At 33.4% G+C, this 22330-nt stretch overlaps 1 protein-coding gene across 7 annotated transcripts in view; it reads left to right on the top strand.

The window, feature by feature from the left end:
* LOC120776153 (fasciclin-2) overlaps window positions 1-22330 on the top strand; it is a 269295-nt gene that overhangs the window by 217523 nt on the left and 29442 nt on the right. For all 7 annotated transcript variants that reach the window (XM_040106699.1, XM_040106703.1, XM_040106700.1 and 4 more), the window contains one exon: window positions 9486-9646. In XM_040106699.1, the coding sequence (XP_039962633.1) occupies window positions 9486-9646 (161 nt within the window). The remainder of the gene's footprint in view (window positions 1-9485; window positions 9647-22330) is intronic.

The raw sequence follows: 22330 nt of genomic DNA, 5'->3' as shown, positions 1-22330 counted from the left end.
GGGAATGGTCGACTGGCGCGCTGACTGACTTACCGAGCGACTGTATGATTGGTTGAATGACTAACCGGCCAACAACAACAATAATGGCAGCAGTGCATAAAGGGGCAAAATGCATGAAAAACTACGAGACTGTGCTGGGAAATGCAGCGTTAACGCAATGTGCAACTGAAGCCATTGGTTTATTTGTGTTGTCGATTTGGTAGTTGATATTGCTACAAGTGCCTCACTTCTTGTGTTTGTTGTTATTGTTATTGCATTTGCTGTTGGCTGTTGGCTGTTACTTACTTGCGGTTGCGGCGGCAATTGCGAAAACCAACAGCAGCTGTGCATTTCGATGAAGCCTCAGCAGGTCTGACGGACCAACGCACTGCCAAGCTGGCTGGGTGACTGACTGACTGACTGCCTGCCACAGCCACAGCCATAGTCACTGTGTTGCTGTTTTGTTGCCTTTGTTGGCACGAAAAAATGCCGAAACTCAAATCGACAAACTGCAATTGCCACAGCAACAACAAAACAGGAAGCGCTGTACATGTGGCACCAAACAAAGCCACTGTGGTAAAAACAACAAACACGCACCCGGCAAACTCTCCACAGTCAGCACACCACGCTGCTGCTTTACCAGCGCCGTTTTGAGGGAAGGTAAGCTTCGACCCAGCCTTTGTCATTTCAGCAGTCTGACCACATCAATACCAATGCATACACATACACACACACACAAACGCGCGCACAATAAACAAAGCGCACTCAATGCAATCCAGCAATACACATAGCATACCTTTAGGTGCATTTAAGTATAATTAATTTTACCTCTTGCGTCGAAGACTCGCATGTACAAGTACAAGTGCGCCTGTTCTTGCTGCTGTCGAACTGTCCGTCTGTCAGCTCGGCCATTCTGCGTAAGCATTAATGCGTTAAATTAAAAATGTACACATACTAGCTGATGGTTGCATAACTTTGGACGCATTCATATGCTTGGCTGCATTTATAATTGCAATTCTCACAGCCTCATTTGATTTATGCCACAAAGTTCCACAATCAACCGCACTTTTTACACGCAACGCACACACCCGCACAGTCAAATGTATTGAGTGGTATTGGTTGCTTATTTGGTTGCCCCTGGAAATAGACTAAATAGTAATTAGTAAAACAGCCACTGTTGCCTATGCAAAGGCGTGTGTGCATAATTGAGCTAAATTAGTCGGACTGGCCAAATGGAATGCGAAATGAGTGACATTGGCTTCTGAGTGGAGAGTTTTTACAGATCTGTGATTTTTTGATGCATTCGATTGTCTTGCTAATGGCAATTGATCTGGCGACAAATTGAGATATTTTGAAGAGAAAAAACCTTTGTTGGAAAAGTTCTAAATTTTTAGGCGGTTTATTTAATTCTTGTTTTCAGTTTTGTTTATTTTCAAGATTTCTTAGTGTTTTTACCTTTATAATATTTTTTATTGCAAAATTCGAGTTTTTACAGTAAAATAAATGAAAATAAACAAATATTAAGTATTTATATAAGATTCCAGGTTCCCTACTTAAAAAAAGCACAAAAAATTCATATTTAATGGAGGGTAGGTATTTATTTTCATTCGAAAGGACATTTTTTGGCATTTATTTTTTGAAGATTACCTCTTTCAAATGTTGTCCGCGGCTACTTTCCAGATGGTCCATCCGTTGAGTCCAATTTTCAATGACTCGTTCAAACATTTCGACTGATAAGTGGTGAACAACTTGCGAGAGTTTTGCCTCAAGGCCTGAATTGAAACGGGATTGTCCTCATAGATGTTAGACTTTACATATGCCCACAAAAAAAAAATCAAACGCTGTGATGTCACACGATGTTGGTGACCAATCGATCGGCCTAAAACGTGAAGTTATCTGCTCATCGAAGAGTTCTCTCAATAAATCCATTGATTGATGCGATGAGTGGGAAGCTGCGCCGTTTATTTGAAACCAAATGCCGCTTAGATCACCAGCTTTAATTTCAGGCATCAAATAGGCAGTTATCGTGGGTCTATTACGGTCGCCAGTGACGGTTACTTTCTCACCGGTATCATTTTTGAAGAAATATAGACCGATAATTCTACCGGCCAACAAACTACATTAAACCGTTGCTTTTTCTAGATTAAATGGCACATCTTGTATCTCTTCAGGTTTCTCTTTGTCCCAAATGCGGAAAATGCTTCTGAACAAAATTTAGCCATAGACCATAGAGCGAAACGATGGGCCGTTGGAATGTCGAGCGACCTCAGTTTTTGCACAAAATGTATTTTGTACGCTTTCGATTTAAGATCTCGATCGTAAAATGCGAATGAACTCTGCACGGTCTTCGTGTACACTCTCAGCTATATATTTTCTTCTCTGCGTGCTGGACGTGGGCTATTCGGTGGAATATTATCCAATAATGAATGCTGGGTCTCATTATGGGTGATGGTGTTCAGAATAGTACGCTCAATATGCCGATTATGTTGACCATAAGTTGTGTGAAGCAGCTTGACACGACTCACGCGTGATCTGTCGAAAAAATACTAATTAAATAAGTAGTTCTACCTGTATCAACCATTATTATGTGATAAAGCGAATGAATTGATTATTAAATACTAATTTCTTTTTGAGTCACATTATACTCTTAATAAATTTTAATTGAAAATATTAAATTTTATTGAAACATTACTAGCAGTATCTTCACTAAAAGCTTCAGACCATTGTAAACCGCGATTGTTAATTAAACTCTGCTAAATCCATAATTATGATAAACGCCGCTTAGCACACAAAAACAACATTATCTACCGCAAGTCAAATATTTTTCGTCTGCATTAATAATAGCAAAGCACACCACAGAGCTTGTCAGCAATTGCGTAATACAAGCACGTTTATTTAAACGTAGCATAGCTTGAGGCGTTCAATGCTAATATAATAGCGTGTTTATTAATTTACTGACATTTACATCTCAGTAATTAATATTTATTTGTTTGCTACCTGACACAAGCACAAAATCGCACAAACGGCAGTGAGCGCTTTGTTCACTTGGCAGTATTAATTTCGTGAATTTGATAGCTTTTGCAAATAATTGCATACTTTGCGGCGTTATGCGCCGCTGCACGCACAAACGAAAGCTGCAACTGCGTGGCATTTGGCATATCTGATTTTAAAATCATGAAAATGTGTAAGTCACTCAAATATATGCATGTGTATGTTTGAGTGTTTCCTCTTACACACGCTCACACACACACAAAACTCATTAAGATGCTGTATTTGCGATAAATCTCAGTTGGCGCGCATTAATTACCAGCCTACGGGCGAGCAGAAATCAAACGTAGCGAATGCTTCTGCTAAAGTCATGAATAAGCAGCATTTTAGGCGCCAAAACTTAATTAAAAGCAGACTTTTTTCATGTTTAAATATGTGTAAGTTGAGAGAGTGAAAAATATTTTGTATAATATACATACATATGTATGTATGTGTATAACTGAAAGAAATTTTCGGGTATATGAAAAAAACATAAAATTTTGAGTAAGAACGTTGCCACCTGTTGGAAAATCAAATTCAAATTAATCAAAAAAAAATATTTAAATTTTTTAGTTAAAACGCTGACAGCTGTGCCAAAACTTTGTGATTCAAAAATAGTTTGGTTAAATGTTGCCACCTATTTTGGAAATTTAAAAAAAAATTGTAAGATAAAGAAGCACAACAACATAGTTCATTAACTATGGACTTATATATAATAATATATTTTCTTTTATTTTATTAAATTTTCCAGAACTTTGTCCTTGTGAGCCGAGGATAAATTTTCTTCCTCTGATTAATATCCGTCCAAATGTATACATACTCTTTTGTGAACTCACGTTTTTGTGCGCAAAACATCAGTTATTCTACAAACATTCCAGCTTCCACACGCAGCCTCATTATTGATATACTTTTGGGCGCTATTTTATTTTCCCTTTTATATGCCGATATCAATTTTGCTTCGTAATGCCGACATTTTCGTCACGCTTTTATTGCGCACAATCATTTTAATTACGTTGCTCATTTAAGCGTTGCCTAACTTTAGGAGCGTAGCATTGCGGAAAGGCTGGCTGTGTGGCACAAAAACGAATACTTTTGCGAAATAATTACTTTTTAGTCCGTTATTTGCAGAAGAATGATTGATTGGATTCTCGATTGGAAGTTTAAATTCATGTATTTCAATATAAATAATAAAAAGTTTTAATTGAAAAATATTTTCAAATTAAACAAGAGGCAAATTATGTGCGTAGGCGTCATAAAAGTGAAACTTCGATGAGTGCGTTTTATGCAATACATGCAAGAAGAAGAGTGAAAATAGTCGAAATATTTCAAATTACATTTTCTATATTTAAGGTGGCAGCCCTCCCAAAGAAAAGGTTTAATTATAAAATTTATTGAAACTAGGTGGCAACCCTTCTGAACAAATATTTTCACAGTAGTGTTTCTTAAACTTATAATTTTTTAAATTGATATTTAAAAATGCGTTGCAATCTACTATTCAAAGTGTTTCATAAGAAATATCAACTGGCAACTCTGAAAATAATCTCTCCGCTTTCAAATACCCAGCACTTTCCTCATATTAATATTTGTTAAATTTTTTATTAAGTTGTAAAGCAAACGTAAACATTTAGTGCTTCCAAAAAGCTTTAAAGACTTTTGTTGCCTTTTGCTGACAACATTTATATGCCATCTATTTACCCTTACCGTTATAAAAAAAAACACCGTTGTGCGCAGATTTTAAGCCATTTTTTCCAAAAATAATCTCACCGCTCAAAGTTGAAAAGGTTATTGATGGCTGTCAGCTTAATATTAATGTTTTTATGGACATATGTACTTAGTCAACCGTTGTTCATGTTGGTAAATATAGATAGTGCTTACCTCAATGTACATACATACATATGTATGTATTTTTAAGTAAATATTTACATAAAAGTTTGTACATTTCTATAAATAGTACGCATGTACATACATATATGTATATATTCCAATGCAAATCGCTGAAATGAGTACTTTTTTTGTCAACTTAATGCACTGACCTGATTTATTCTTGCATATTTTCAGGCGCATTTTAATAAAATATGCCAATTCAGTGGTAAATACAGCGTATTAAATGTTGTTGGCGTTGCTGACTTTATTAAAACACTCGCGCATTTATTTATTGAATAAACGCTTACTTTTGTTGAGTTTTCAAATGTTTTCAAACAAATTGCGATTCGTCAAATGAGCTGGAAAGGAGCGTTAATATTGTGCGAGATATAAAAAAATATAAAAGAAGTATTTGTAAAATTACATGGTATATCTCCACAAGAATCTTGTGTGCAAAATAGCTTATCGATTCTTTTAAAAACCGGAAATAAAACCAAGTTAATACCGGATTAAGACCAGGTTCTAATTTTGATACTGTGGCCTCGAGCTAGTTTTCCTCTTTAACCCTTTAATTCTCTTGTGGCGGTGATTTGAGTCCTTTTTAATATCATCTTTGACCATTAGCATTTGAGAAAGTTCTGTTTTCATTTATTTTTTCGCTTATTACTTTATTCATATTACACTATCTCAATCGCAACAGTTACACACTCTAACTAAAACACACAGTTTGGTCGCTCTTAAAAAGCATGGTGGACCAGCACATCTGCTGAAACACTTTCCTAGAAATCATAGTTTCAGATGTTTGTCTGAAGCAGAACTTCCGCCTAGGAACAACAGAAGATATATTTAAAAAACCTATAGATATTCGCCTAGCAGTCTCTCCTGGGAGGATCAAGAGAAATATTTTTGAAAAATATAAACAAACTAGACTCAGAACTCTACCTTAGAAACACAAATATAACATTCTAAAATAAGCTATCAATATTCAACTCCACAAACAAGATTCACTTAGGAACAGCAAGAAAAATTAAAAAATCTAAAGAAACTATACTCAGAACACTCTCTTAGAAGGATCAAGATAAATATTATAAAATACATACATATACCATCAATATTCAACTCCACAAGCAAGATTCTCCTACCAACATCAAAAAAAAATATTTCAAAATAAGCTATCAATATCCACTCCACGAACAACACATGCACAAACCTGTTGTTACTATAAATTATGACTGAAAGAAACTGATTAAAATCTGTTATGACAGATGAGCTCAAGAGCACGCTTAATACGCTCGAATATCGTAATCGCTTATACTTAATTTGGTTCTAAGATAATATTATTCGACCATCTACTGCGAACAACTGGACCGCTTGAAGCAGGCGATCGACCAGAAGCGTCCAGAATTGGCCAACCAAGCCATGAAAGGTGTAGTGCTCCACCAGGACAACGCCAGACCACACACTTCGTTAATGACTCGTCAGAAGCTACGACAGCACGGGTGAGAGGTTTTATCGCATCGACCATATAGTCCGGACATAGTGCCAAGTGATTACTACCTGTCCCTGTCCACCTTGTTGGTGTAAAGTTGAACTCAAAAGAGGCTTGTGAAAAATGGCTGTTCGAGTTCTTCACAAATAAGGAGGGGGGTATTATGAAGTTGCCCTCTAGATGAAAACAGATTATCGAACGAAATGGCGCATATTTGAACTAAATCCGATCACTGTAACACTTTTTATAAAGCATTGAACAAAGAGCAAAAAAGCGGAAGGGAGATATTTGACAACCTAATACAACAGATTTTCGCTATTCCAGAGTAAACTCCTTCGGTAGGACAACCAACGATATTCGAAGTCAATGATAATGCTTAGGTTAGTTTTTAACGGAGTCCACATAATTCTTAGAGTAACAATAATGATAACAACAACAGCAGCAAATACGTACTTTCAATGAAAACAGTTTTTAAACGTAAACAAATCTCCTTTTAAATTTAGCGTTTTCGATTGTCGCAAACATAGTTTTCGGAATAACTCAAATATGTATTCAAATATATTAATATTTGTAAATATAAGTCGATTGAATAACCACGTACCTTACACAATAAATTTGAGACGATCGAAACTAATCGAATTATCGAAAATACTGTTGTCTGAAAATAAAACAAGTCCGCAAAAAATTTAAAAAAAAATTGCCTGCTAGGAAAAGCTAGTCTCAAAAGATATTCTAAAATCTTTTGGTTGCTACGAAAATAAAACCTTAATAAATAAATTTTAATTTAAGAAAATTAAAAAAATAAACTAAACTATTTTAATTGTAGACATCATTTGCGGAATATGGAAAAATAACCTAAAAAATCAAAAAAATATCAAATAATCAAATTATTATCAATCATTTAATTGATTATTATATCAAATTATTATTATTCCAGTTTTAAGTACAATATGTGACTGCTAAGAATATCTAACCTAAAAAAAAACTCTCAAATAGAAATATAAAATATATAAAACGGCTATTGAAGAAACCTAAACTGAAAACATCAAAACAAAAATTATTTTCAGATTGAAAATGGAAATTTTGACTATCAAGATCTACATGTATCTTATCTTACACAATTATTTTGAGATATAAGAAAATAATAAAACAAGTTGAGCGAAAATTAGAAAAAAAAATTTGCTGTTAAGAAAAACTAACATCAGCAGAAAATCTTAAATGATTATATTATTGTTATTATAAATACTCTTTAATTTGATAAAAAAAAAGCATAACCTCTAAAAAAAAACACGGTAAATACAATTTGTGACTGCTAAGAAAATGTAACCTCAGCAAATGTTTAGAATAAAACTATTTTAATTCTAAATACTGAGAGAATCTGCTAATAAAACATAACCTCAAACTAAAAAAATATTTGAATCTGAGAAAATCAGCTTATAAAACAAAAACTAAAACTCAAACTAAAAAAATATTTTAGTACAAAACTAATTTATTTCTAGACTTTGCAGCCATTATTGAAAAGAGTCATACGTAGGTTGCTATGTTCTGTCTATGCTCTGTTGTTCATGCAATATGGAATGTATGCTGGTGGGAGAAATGCATAGGCATGCCTCTATCTGAAGGTATGTTACATGACGGTCTTGCATTATCAGTTCACGTATGGCATCGATGTTTTCTGGCACAACGGCTGTTTTTGGACGGCCTTCATGGAATTCGTCTTTCAGCGAGCGTCAGCCACGATTGAATTCATTGTACCAGTTTTTCACAGTGCTAAAGGATGGTGCTTCATAGCCATACAAAGATTTTAGTTCATCGATGCCTCTTGTCGTGATAATCCACGTCGAAAGTTGTGAAAAATGATCGCACAAAAATGTTCACGAGTTAATTCCATTTTTTGGCCAAAGATGAATTTTTTAATTCCCTGTAAATAAAACAATTCACGATTAAATGACAAAACGTTCCGAGTGATGTTATGCTAAAAAATGTCAAACTTTCCAATGGAAATATCAGATTGCAACTGGGAACACTTAGTGTTGCCTTAGGCGAGAATATATATAGCAGCCTTCGTATTTACCTTATTTTAAACTTAAGGTCAAAATAAAATATTATTTTAATGCAAAATAAATTTATTTTACGACTTTGGACTTATCATCTAAAATAAAGCATATTTATCGTAGTTTACCTAACCTCAAAAATACTAAATTACATTTATTTTTAGACCTCAGACTTAAATTTCATTATAATTATTGAAAATAAATCATATTTATCTTAACACAAATTAAAATTTGTAGCCTTAAGTTTCGGGCGCATCGTCATTATACCCTTTGGCCTATAAAAAAAACGATACGTTTATTTTTGAAAATTCAAAAATATGCATATTTTCATATAAATTTAATTTAACACTTAGCCAATCAAATATTAGTCAGCATTTTACTAACCAAATGTTTGCGTTGAGAATGCCCTGCAGACAGCAATGATTTCTCACATAATAAAAATATCAAATTTGTACATTTTTGCATTTTATTACACTAACAAAAATACTTCTAACTGTAATTGCAATGAACCTGCAACAACTATACGCTTGCATAGTCAAACTTTAAATTAATAAAAAATTTATTTAATTCCAACTAACACATATTTGTGTGCAAATTCATGTATGTAAATGTGGAAAGCATAGAAAAAAGTCAGAATTTTCGGCAATTTAATGCAATTTAGCTGCGTTAACTAAGCAAATTTGCGCAAGAAATAATGCGCTTCAACGCCGCTGCCAACAATTTTATGCTCTCACGCATTTACATTTAACGACTTTTAGTGTTAGATTTTTTATTAAAAAAATATATATTTGTATTTACAACGGCATATTTTATCAATATTTTACTAAATGCATTTGTGTTTCTGCGTTATTTCTTCTATTTTCATGTACGCATACGTGTCTACCAATACAACAAACAAAACGCTACATAAAACTGTATTATGTACAACGACATCAACGCGTCGCTTACTTCAATACACGCCCCAACTTAATCAACTAACCGCCAAACTTGCCAACATATCGCTTTAAAACGCGCCACACATGTCGTACACCCACGCGCATATTAATATATATACACACCCTGTATATGTACAGCACTGGCCGCAATCAGCCACCGATGTATACGGAAACTTTGTCGGAAAGTTTGGCGCTGATGATCACCTCGCTGTCGGTCGAAATGGAAGGCAAATATTATTGCACCGCCTCCTATGCAAATACGGAATTAATGAATACGAGCGTTATAATTAAAACTTATGGTAAGTTTCTATTTAACTATTTCGCTATTACGATTGCTAACTTTTTGTCAGCGACGCGTATGTGCTGGCGTCGCTATGCCGCTGGCGCTCAACCCAAGTGGTGCACTTAAGCGCGCACTTAAGTGCTGCATAACGGTTATAGCGCGCCACAGTTCAACTTGCCACTGCTAGCTAACGCCAATTTCGGCTTTTTTTGCTGCTGCAGTTTGTTATTGCTTATTATACCCCGTACAAGGTGTATGAAATTTGCCACGAAGTTTGTAACAATCAAAAGGAAACGTCGGAGATGTTATAAAATTTAGTCGCTCAGTTTTCGAGATATCGATATGAAATTTTTCACATGTGCTTTTCTCACCATAAGCTGCTTATTCAGCAGAATCGTTGACATTAGACTACTATAGCATGTAGCTGACATACAAACTGAACGTTTAAAATCAAGTATTTGTATAAAAATTGTTGTTTATTTGACGAGATATCTTCACAAAATTTAGCTGGAATTAATGTTAAGGATATTTTTTTTTTTGCGGGTAAGGAGGTGGAAAATGCCTTCCGCATCATCGGTGCTATCGTCACAGCAGCGGTATGTGCCACTTGCAGGTCACTAAAAACCCCCCCTCTAAGGAACCGTCGCCCACCCTGGGAACGCATTTGCATTACTTCAGGGTGGCGTTTCTTTTTTCTATTTTTCTCATTGAGAGATTTACATCTGCGCACCTGCGTCGAGGTCCCGCTTTTTGCTGCGAAGCAAGATTGCTGCGAAATTCTTGATAATCTCCCTGTTTGCTTCACTCTCCAACATGACGCTGACTAAATTGTCCGCGTTTATTGGGCCAACCAGGTTCTCTACGGCGGTGCGTTCTGCTTGCCAGCGCACACATTCAAAGAATGTGTGTTCTGCGTCGTCTTCTGTCGCGTCGTTGTATAGGCATGACGGCTCTTCGACTTTTCCCATTCTGTGCAGGTACTTTTTGAAGTACCCGTGACCGGATAACAGCTGGGTTGTGTAAAAATCTACCTCTCCGAATTTTCGGCCTGACCATGCGTCTAGATCTTTTATAAGCCTGGCCGGCCATCTGCCGCGGCTTTCGGTGTTCCATCTTTGTTGCCATGTTATTATTGTTTCTTTCTTTATATGTTCTATTGCACTCTTGTTATTATCGGATGACTTCTTTAGCTCCCACAGCTTTTTCCTTTCGTATGCTAGAAGGTCAATTTGGGATGTTAAGGATATAGCTGTCATACAAACTAATCGATCAAACAATTAATTAATAAATTATTAAATTAAAATTTTGTATGTAAACAATTTTTTATTTGTAAAGGGTATTAAAACTGCGCTGCCATAGAAGCTAACATTCATACTTATTTTTTGTGTATAGTTTCTCCATAGAAATTTATTTTATTGCTGTTTCAAATTTTGCGTTTTGTTCCGTGTGAGCGCTCGGCTGCTCAGCTTGTCTGCCAAATTGTGATATTGCATTGCTATACCACCAACACATACAAACTCTATACGCTCAGCACGCCAAACAAACAAAACCACTTTACCAACACACACACACACACGCAAGCGTTGCAAAAGTTCGCACATTTACAGCAAGCAAGCAACTCGAGCGTGCATATTTTATGCAATTGCCAGCATGTGAAATGTCCCACTGTGCAGCGTCATTTTGGCAAAAGAAAGTCCTCCACAAAAACACCAGCAAACTACCGGCAAGAAAATGCAATAATAAGTTGTGTACGCTGTTGCCGACTTTTAGGCGCACGAGCAATATGTGCGATATGTGCCGTTATAAGCGTGTGGCAAACGTGGCTGCAGCAAAGTTCCGCATAACTGCAAGCGTACGTGTGTGTTTAACAGCAATTATGCTGGTCATAAACAAGTTGTTGCAAGTGTTGGCAAATGGGCGTGTTGCCTGCACGCTGCTTGCCACACACATACACTTATAAATGTGTGTTGGCCCAACTTTTACTTAGCAAATTTTTAGTTTTCATAAATTGTATTTCATAAGTTTTTAATAAATTTTTTTCTCTATTTCGGAAAGTTGGTTTTTTGGCCATAGACCGATTTCTTGTGGTCTCGTTTAGTGCCATAAATGGTTGTAGAGCTTAAAATATATACTTGTGCATGCATATAGCTGGCGCATTGCAGCGTTATATGCTATTTATTCGATAGCAGTGTTTATGTAAAAGTGTACGTTTGCAGTTATCTGTGAAATTTGCAAAGTTCTTAACCAAATATGGCCTGATAATTTAGGCAGTTAAGCAAATATGAAAATAAATAGTATTTTTAAGCCTAAAAAGGCAACCACACATTTGCCTATGCGCACTGCATGGCAAGTGTGAAAGTTACTTATTTTCTTGCCATTAGTGAAACGAAAATATTTTTCTTATAATTTTTGATAGAATTTAGTTTAAACATATAATATATGCGTAAATAAATTTTGTGATTACTTTCCTGAAATAAATTAATCAACAGTTTTACAAGGTCTGTCGCAAAAGAAACAGAATTTTTTAAATATAACTGTTTCTGGTGGCGCCACCTATTGGTGGGTATATGAAATAAAAAGTCTGAGCTCTTGTGGACATTTCGTAAGAATTTTAAGACAATTGGATAACTACAATCGATGTTATCGATCAAAAAGTGACAGCAGCTTTTGGTCATCGGTCGTAAAATGCAAAGAGCAAATATTAAATTTTGTTCTAAACTTGGGAAAACGTTTACTGAAACATTTCAAATGATGAAAAAAGTTTATGGTGATCAGTGCCTATCCCGTAGTAATGTGCATGAGTGGTTTAAGCGATTCCAAGAAGGTCGTGAGGACCTCTGTGACGATCAGAAGTCGGTCGTCTTCAGAAGTCAAAAATTAAGACAATGCTGATTTGTTTTTACGATTCCGAGGGTATTGTACACCGAGAGTTCGTCCCACCTGGCCAAACGATTAATGCTGTGTTTTACCTTGGTGTTATGAAGCGTCTTTTGTCACGCATTCGTCGTGCTCGACCACGATACCGTGAGGCAGGGTCCTGGCGCCTGTTGCACGATAATGCGCCGTGTCATCGGTCGACGCTTGTCACTGATTTTTTGACAAAAAACTCCATATTAACCATTAATCACTCACCCTACTCACCTGATCTGGCACCCTGTGATTTTTACCTATTTGGAAAACTTCATTTGCCCATGAAAGGACACTGGTTTCAGGACATTTCAGCTATCCAAAAGGCGATGACCGATATTCTCAAGAGCATTCCGAAAAATGACCTTAAACACTCATTTGAAATGCTAATTGACCGGGCTAAACGCTGTATCGAAGCACAAGGAAACTACTTTGAATAAAAAAAATATAACTTTTGAAAAATTTTAATTTTTTGTTGTTTTCTTTAACAGTCCTGTTTCTTTTGCGACAGATCTTGTATATAATAATGGAATATAATTAAGCCAAAATTCCAAATTTAATTAACAATTACAAAAAACAACGAAACACAAAATAAGTCGTTACTAACCGTTGTGTCAATTTCGGAAATTAAACATAAATTTTCAATTTATACAATTAAATTCAAATTCAATATTTGAAATAGTTAATAAAAGTGAAGCAGATGAAATCAGTTCAAATTTGGTGCCCTCAAAAAATGAAAAAAATCAAATATAATTTGTTGCCAATTCGAATTAATTAATCAATAAATAATAAATTAAAAAAATAAATAAATAAAATATTTAAAAAATCTATTTTTTTAATAAGATGACTTTCAGCTACATAAAGCATGTTTTTTTAGATAATTGGTTTTCGAGATGAAATAAAATCCTTTCAATTTAATTTCATTAAAGTTTAATTATAAAGTTAAAGGTTTGCCATTATGTTTAAAAAATGATTTCGCAACGTGACGGTCGCAAAATATGCCAGTAGAGTGGTCCCTTTTTCGAAGTTTTTAGCTATTGTGGCCGTATATCAACAACAACCCGCCGCATATGTATCTCTCCTAGGGTGTCAATCATCTCAGTGTTATCTGCGTAGACAGGCCACTTCATATAACCCTACAAAACATAGTCCAACGGTGCTAAGTCAACGATCTTGGAGGCCATGCTATATGGCCAAGAAAATTTTCCTTTAATAAATTAATTCTTTCGTTGGATGTATGGCATATAGCGCCATTTTTTTTTTTTTGGTACCAAAAATCGTCCACATCAATATCCTACAATTCAGGCACGAAAAAGTCATTGATGAAATGACTAATTTTTGAAGAAATATGGACCCAAAGGCAGAACAAACAGTGACGCGTAGCAACAATGGCTTGTGATTTATCATCACGCCAAATGCAACAATTTTGTTTATTAACTAGGTACAACCAAAAGTCAGCGCCATCGCAGAACAAAACATTGTGAAAGGCGATATCGATGGCCAACTCATTTTATGGCCATCGAACTAATACAATGCCTGGGTGCCTTGTTTGGATACTGTTGTTTTTATAAACAAACATATATACACATTTTGGAGTCACAAAATATTATTTTTTGAAAGTATTTTAAAGCGCTTGAAAAATTTATTAATTTTTAGGAGTTACTTAAATTGAAAAAGTAATAAATTTAGTCTGAAATATATGAAAACTAATCCGATATTATACCATTCAGCACGAATTGGCCTTGAGCGAAAACAAATCACTATTTCCAAAGAAATTCACGCCAAAATTTGACCGGCAAACGCAAAATTGTGTAGCCTAAATAATGCCCAAGAAGGAAATTGTTAACGCAGAAAAATATGTGTGTGCGCATAGAACAAACACAGACAAACGCCGAAAATACACGCTTCTATAAAATGTTGCGTATACGCCATGGCGCACGACAGCGTCAAAATATATACAAAGCAAATGTCTATAAACAGCTTTTGCTGTGAAAATGTTGTTTACAAAACCAAAAAAACAGCTTTTGCTGTGAAAATGTTGTTTACAAAACCAAATTTCGTATGGCGATTGCAGCAATTTTACTTACTTGCAAATTTGCAGCGAATTTCGCACACAAATATGCGCATATAAACGAAATTATTTGCGCAAGCGATTGAGTTGGTAGCCATAAAGAAATTTTGGAATTTTGTTGTTATGTAAATATATATGAGAATTATATTTCCAATACCAAGCGATCATGCTTCGAGCAAATTTCGGCGTACATAGTCAATAATAATAAAATTATGAAAATATGCGTCGATATTAAATGTTGTTTAGACTGCGCGTCAAGCGCCCAGCAATTCAAAGAATCTGCAGCAATCAGCCACTAGCGCTGCCATGTTGTCGTGAGGACTTTGGCAAGTGGTTCGACCAGTAAAAATAAATCGAAAATCATAGTGTGGAGTACTGCCACGTATCATAGAGCTGTAGAACACTTAACTTTACGATTTTCCCAGGCACTCATCTTCAAAGCTGTGCACTTATGTTCGCAGTCTACTTGTACTTGAGTAGACTTAATAGCGTGAGTATCAGCATTGCTGCAGGCGAAAATTGTTGCTTGCAATAAGATTTCACTGCTATTTACTTATTTATTTTACTGCCACCAAATTAAATAAACGAAATGAACGTTTCGAAGAGCGAACTCCTTGGAAAAGATTAAATAAATATCTACACACATATACATATATATAGTTATATTCTTTAATATATGTACATATGTTTTAGGAATATTTATTTTTGCTTTATATGTTGCCAGATTTATGAAAACATGCATTATATTTATGTTAATAAATTGCAAACAAAGCAAGTAAACTCTTTCTTAACTCTTTATAAATTGGCCGCTATAAATTTATTGATAAAACTTTCCAGCCACAATTTAAAAAATTAATTTAAAAAGTTACTAAATTTATTTATTTTACATCATACATTTTTTTTTTGGTTTCCACAATTTAATAACTTGAATAAAAAAAAAATTTTGAAAACATGTGGCAACTATGTCACATTTTATTCTTGTATTACGCTTGCTTTAATGACAACTAAAAGAAATTTAATTTTTTATTACAAACAATATCTTATTTTTTTATTATTTTTCACAAATATTTGTTTAAAAACATGTGGCAACTACTATAAATTTTATTTTTATGCTAAGCACTGTTTCAATGAAAAATATAATAAATTTCATGCTTTTATTACAAATAATTTTTTTAATTTTTCCACAAAACTATTTTTAATAACTAAGAAAGAGCTAAGTTCGGGTTTAGCCGAACATTTCATACTCTAGCAACTTGAGAGGATTAAAGCCAGGGAAGTACCTTCAGGTGCATAAGGCCGGTAGTACAGATAATTAATTTTTTTACAATACAATTTGCTTAAATTCGTTCACTTGTTTAGCGTTTCATTACAATTTCAGCCTATATTTTCTAAATTTAAACATGTGGCAACATCTTTTGGCACTCCACAATTGTTTTACCGAAGACATACGAATATTAGATATTTTTTATTTTACCCCAGACGGTATACATGCACGAGTATATATTGCCTTAGCCACATATACAGCGCTGTTGAATGAATTTCCCTGTTGACAGTATCAATTGCAGCTGACTTCGAACACCAACAACAATAGCTATGTCATTGTCTAGCTGCATATGTCAACTGCAGCAATGTCAATAAAAATATAAAGGCATTACTCGTAGAGAAATAGTCTTAGGTGCAGTTTATGTATGTATATTAGTTGTATTGTGAATCTAGATCTCAGATAGGCGAACTAGAGCAGCAGTTTATTCAAAGTTAGCAACGAGTGGTTCATATGTGCTTAAAATTGAGTTGAACTGTGAGACTTTTTTTGTTAAAGGCCTAGTTGCAACAGTGTTACGCTTAAAAACCTCTTTTTTTCAAAACATAACTAGTAACATTTTACACCGGTTTGTAACTGGTTATCAACCGAGTAGTTTTAAACTAGTCCAAAATACTTTACTTTCAAACATTAGAAACCATATGGGAAACGTAACTAGTAACATTTTACACCGGTTTGTAACTGGTTATGAAACGAGTAGTTTTAAACTAGTCCAAAATACTTTGTTTTCAAACATTAAAAACCATATGGGAAACGAAACTAGCAATATTTTATACTGCTTTGTAACTGGTTATGAAACGAGTGGTTTTAAACTAATCTAAAACACTTTATTTACTATTTTCAAACATTAAAAACCATATAAGAATATAAGAATATGTCTGTATTTTTGTATATACCTCCGTATACAGTGGCAAGATGAAGGTGTTGCTGTTGCATATTTTCTGAAAATTTTTCGTTTACTTTGAATCGAAGATTTTCAGGCAACTTGCTACCGCATCCAAGTGGAAAATAGTTTTGCCAAATTGCACACACTTATGCATATTAAACAACAACAAACAGTTCCAGCAACAAAATAAATAACTTGGTGCTAGCAGTCTCCTAAGGGGAGCATGCCGTTGTAAGAATTTGCGGAAAATAAATGCCAAATAAATGGCTTGCACTAGCATAGAGAACTATAATCTATATACATATACATATATGTATATACATATATGTACATACATATACATACATGTTTATATGCATATATGTTTTTCCTTACCAATCATCCGTAGAGAAAATGCTGCAAATATGAATTGTTTGATGAAAGCTGATTGTGTTAAGCTTACACACGCATTCACACATAATATGGGCATATTTTGTAAAGTAAAAAAAAAACTAACCAAAAAGCTTGAGTACCACAGTATTTTCTGTATACTATGTATAGATGCCATTTAGTGCAAAAATAATTGCTTGTTGGGCGTTTAAGTTACGGTATCGCGCATAAAATATCGACAAAAAGTTTTGGTACTCATATTATTTTGAAAATAATTAAAATACTTAAAAAAAAAGCATTAAAGTGCGCTAAATTCTTTGAAATAAATACTTAAACATTTCTTAACTTAAAAATGGTAAAAAATTCCTTTTTTGTAGCAAATAACTGAATTAATAAGCTTCTTTGTGAAAGCTCGTCTGTTCTTTCTTAACTTAAAAAATAGAAAAAAATGCATTTTTTTCCTCAAATGGTTAACTTGAATAACATTTTTAGTGAAAGCTCATCTGCTCTTTCTTAACTTAAAAATTAGGAAAAAATGCATTTTTTTCCTCAAATGGTTAACTTGAATAACATTTTTAGTGAAAGCTCATCTGCTCTTTCTTAACTTAAAAATTAGGAAAAAATTTCTTTTTTGTTTCAAATAAGTTACTTAATAAGTTTTTAGTGAAAGCTCGTCTGCTGTTTCTTAACTTAAAAAATAGGAAAACATTCCTTTTTTGTATCAAATAAGTGATTTAATATGCTAATCTAATTGTATAAATCATTTTCGATTTTTTTTTAATAAGTGACTTAATAAGCTTTTTAGTGAAAGCTCGTCTGCTCTTTCTTAACTTAAAAAAAAAATATATGAAAAAATTCTTTTTTTGTTTCAAATAAGTGTCTTAATAAGCTTTTGTGGGAAAGCTTGTTTAATTTTAAAAATTTGTTTTTTTCGAAATTTGTTTCAAATATATGACAACTCTCTCTTAACTTTCTTAAGTGCAAAAATCTGCGAAATAAATTTTAATTAAGAAAATAAACTGTTTTGTTTTCAATAAGGAAATTAATAAGCAACTATGTGAAAGTATAAACTAAAGCTTTTTCGTCACTTTTTTAATATATGGCAACTCTTTCTTGACTTTTTTAAGTTGTATTGCATAAACAACATTTTAGAAAATTTGCTTTCTACAGTTTTTCTAACTTAAAGGGTCGGAAACTCTACCAAATAAGTTTTAATTACACAAAATTAACTTTTTTGTTTCTAATAAGTGACTTAATAAGCTTCTATGTGAGAGCTGGTCTAATTGTATGAGCTAAATTTTGTTTCAACAATTTTTTATTTTATTTATGAAAGCTCTTTAATAAATTAAAAAAGTTCTTAAATCTCTAACAAAGATTTATCCTTTTTCCTTGAAATAGGTGGCAACGTCGTTTACAGTAGGAGGGCAAATTAAATTGCTGCTTTTTATTAGATAATTTTGACAACCTTTAATATTTCAACACAAATTTAGTTTTTTCAAAATATTATTTCGAACATCTTTATTTAGAACAGTTATTATTTCAACAAAATTCACACTTAATTAAAAAAAATATATATCTCAATCAAGACTCAATAATGTTGCGTACGTTGAGCTTTTGAACCACTTCATGCAGTATACACACATTATTCCACCACACAGCACCTACGGGTAGGAAATTTCGTTTTACTGCAACTTCCCCTTTTGTTATTGAAATAACTGTACTGTTTTGTAATTAAATCAAGTTTCAAGCTAACTCGAAAAGCAATGAAAACTGTAAATGACGCAAAAAAAAATAGTTTTCTATTTATTCGCATTTAAGTGTGTGCATTTGATATTGCTTTTGTGTAGAATATAAAACACATCTTTGTTCACTTAAGTTCCTTTGTGTCATAAAAGTGATTTTAATAAATTGCTGAAACTTTGTGCTGTCATTATGAATTTGTCGTACATGATAACTGTAAATGATATAAATAATAAGTAAAGGAGACTTAATTGAGTTCATTTTAATTGAATTTTCTATTGCTTTTGTTTTGCACATAAAAGAAAGAAGAATGCAAAAACAAACTATTTGCTTAGTATAAATGAATGAAAGAGTGTTTAAAATTAAAAAAAAAAATAAAAACAATTTTAACGTGAATGTCACTGAAGTTTAATTCGCTTTGTAGAAATTCGCTCTCAACGTCTTTTGTGCGTAAATTAGAAATAGTATATCTTTAAATTTGTTGTTTAAATTACTGTGGAAGTGTTCTAATTGCTTTTACAAAGTGACTTAGTGATATTGTATGCTACAAAGAAAGAAAATGTGCTGCTAAAGGCATTGCTAACGAGTGAAAACAAAAATAATTTCATAAAATCATTTAAAATAGTTTTCGTATAGAAAAATTTATGGTATTTCTTAAAATATATAACCACTGATTAAAGTTGTGTAGCATGCGTTAAGGCGCATATTAATTATGTGCAATGCTTTTATTTCAATATTGATACTCTTAACCCATTATTATGAAGAAAGCATTATATTATTTTTAACCTTCCGTAAACTTAATATTTAGTAATTATATAATAAGGTTAGGCACCGTTCTTAATTTGGAAATTTATTGTATTCCTAGCATTTAGCCCACAATTAGGCGCAATTGTACGCCATCAGAGAAAAAATGGGAAATTACTGCTAATTATTAAGAAATATTCAAAATATCTGCTATTTTCATATATATAGCAAATATATACTATCTTTTAGCAGCTGTAATATTTATTTATAAAATACATTTATACAGCCTTTATGTATTTGTGCGATATAAGAGCTCTCGCTACTTTAGTGAGTCAGCAGTCTATGCCCGGAACTCCTAGATATATAACAGTTGTGCTAAAAGCGCCCTTTGCTTTCCTTATACAAACTATGCTAAGGAAGAGAATAACTTAAGCAAGTGGTCAACTAGTATTCAGCTCACTACTTTTGTGAGTCAGCAGTCTATGCCCGGAACTACTAGATATATAACAGTTATGGTAAAAGCGCCCTTTGCTTTCCTTATACAAACTAGGCTAAAGAAGAGAATAACTTAAGCAAGTGGTCAACTAGTATTCAGACTTCCCTTACTGAGTTATATTACTAATAATCTTAAAACCGACAAAATTGACTTTAGTCAGAGGTTGTTGAGATATTGTTACCTGGAATAGATAGTTATTTATTTTGAAAATTTGAGGCTGAGATATGATTTGAGATATGTATTGAACTCCATATAAAATTGCCACTTTGACATTTTAAAACAAAATACCGGCTACAGCGTCACATTTTTCAGGATGTTCCCGATAAACAAAGGAAACCTGTTTTACACTATTCTACTATTTGAGTAATTTTTTGAGAAACTCAAGAACCAAAAAACAAAATAATAATAATGAACTCTTTTAAAATCCAGGAAAGACTTAACCTCACAAGAATTGACTTTGATTAAGCTCTCAGTAAACGGCGCGTTCATTCATGACAATTTTTCTTAGAAAGCCCCTATAACATTGGACATCTATCTTACTATTTCACTGCAAGTAAGCAAATTGAAATTCAATTTGACAATAATAAGCTTTTATTGCAACAAGATAATAAATCACATTAAATTGATCTCCATGTACTAAAAAGGCCAGCAGATGTCCACGCGTATATGGGAAAATAGAAAATACACCAAAATGCATGAAAGCACAAAAGACGAAACTTCCTTCCACTTTGTGTCAGATAATTGACCAATCCAAATAACAAACAAACTGAATTTACAACTTTTCAATGAAATAAAAATACAGACAGCTAAATGCAATGCGCACACATGCATGGGATAAGCAGACATAGGCTGGTAGTAAGCAGAATGCAGTAAGAAATATAGCCTTAGCAAAAATAGAAGGGGGTACGAAAAGCCAAAGCCAATACGACAACATGCTTTGTGTAAAGAACATTCGCAAATAGATGACTCAGTGCCAATAAATTGCAAATAAAATTTCATGCCAATTCGAAAATGTAATCTAAAGCATATATGTTAGGGCTATATGAAGGAAAAATACATTAGCAATGCAAATAAAATGCAACGAAACAATATATGAAAGAAAAAATGGATAAGTAGCAGCCTAGCAAAAAACGAGAGAATAGAACGAAAAGCCGCTGGTCGTAGAGACTGTCAGTGAGAGATACACATTGAAATCAAACGGGAGAGAAAAGCAGACGGGTGACAAGGAATGGTCTCGATATATGAAGCTTGGATATACATATAAAATATACTGTTATACCTACGCAGAAGGAAAATAAAATCCGCATAGTTTTATGGCTGCAGCAGAAATTGACAGAGCGACTTACGGAGAAATGCTTTAGAGCGGGTTTTCTCAGATTAGAATGAACTTATGTCTACACAAATAGGAACTAACTCAAGCTAAACGTTTATTCTCCGACTGAAAGAAGCCTTAAATCTAAGCCGTTTTCTTCCCATTCTTATTGTACTCATACGAGCCAAGAAAGAATGTGGCACTTCGTAGGCAACATGTGTTGACAAATGAATTAAACTTCGTGAAGTTTCATATAGAGTCTCTTTAATAACCTTCTAGTATATAATTCTAGATATAATCATAAAAGTTTTCACTAAACTTTAATTCTGAGGAAAGCATGGGTTTTATAGATACGAGTATTGTGCCAAGCAAATGTGTAAAACTGAATCTAAGATTAAATGTTTAAAATAAATGGAATATAAACTTTTGCCAACCCTTTTTCTAATGAGAACACAATCAAAGCTCTGATTTATTATTCACACAAAAGGCAAAATGTTTCCAGCAAATGTCTAAAATAGAACTTGTAATTTAAATGCGATATAGAATGAAAGCTCTTATGAAAGCTTTGGCTCGATATATATTAATACACATAAATGTTTAAAATTTAATCTAAAATTTAAGCACCTCCTATAAAAGAGAAAGCTTTATTTCAAAATTCAATTCTAATGAAAGCTCAAATAAAAACTCTATCACGGTAGATTTTGTTCCAAGCAAATACTTCAATCTGATTCTGAGAATGGAAACTGCTTCGATTTAAGCCATTATACAGCATAAAAGCTTTCACTAAACTTTTGTGCTGATGAAAGCTCCAATGAAGGTTTATACTAGAGCTCAAAGTTCGAGAAAACTGAAAG

The sequence above is a fragment of the Bactrocera tryoni genome, chromosome 4, assembly GCF_016617805.1.
Source record: "Bactrocera tryoni isolate S06 chromosome 4, CSIRO_BtryS06_freeze2, whole genome shotgun sequence".
NCBI classification, from domain to species: Eukaryota; Metazoa; Arthropoda; class Insecta; order Diptera; family Tephritidae; genus Bactrocera; species Bactrocera tryoni.
The sequence above is the reverse complement of the archived record's forward strand: the minus strand, read 5'-3'. Positions and strand labels throughout refer to the sequence as shown.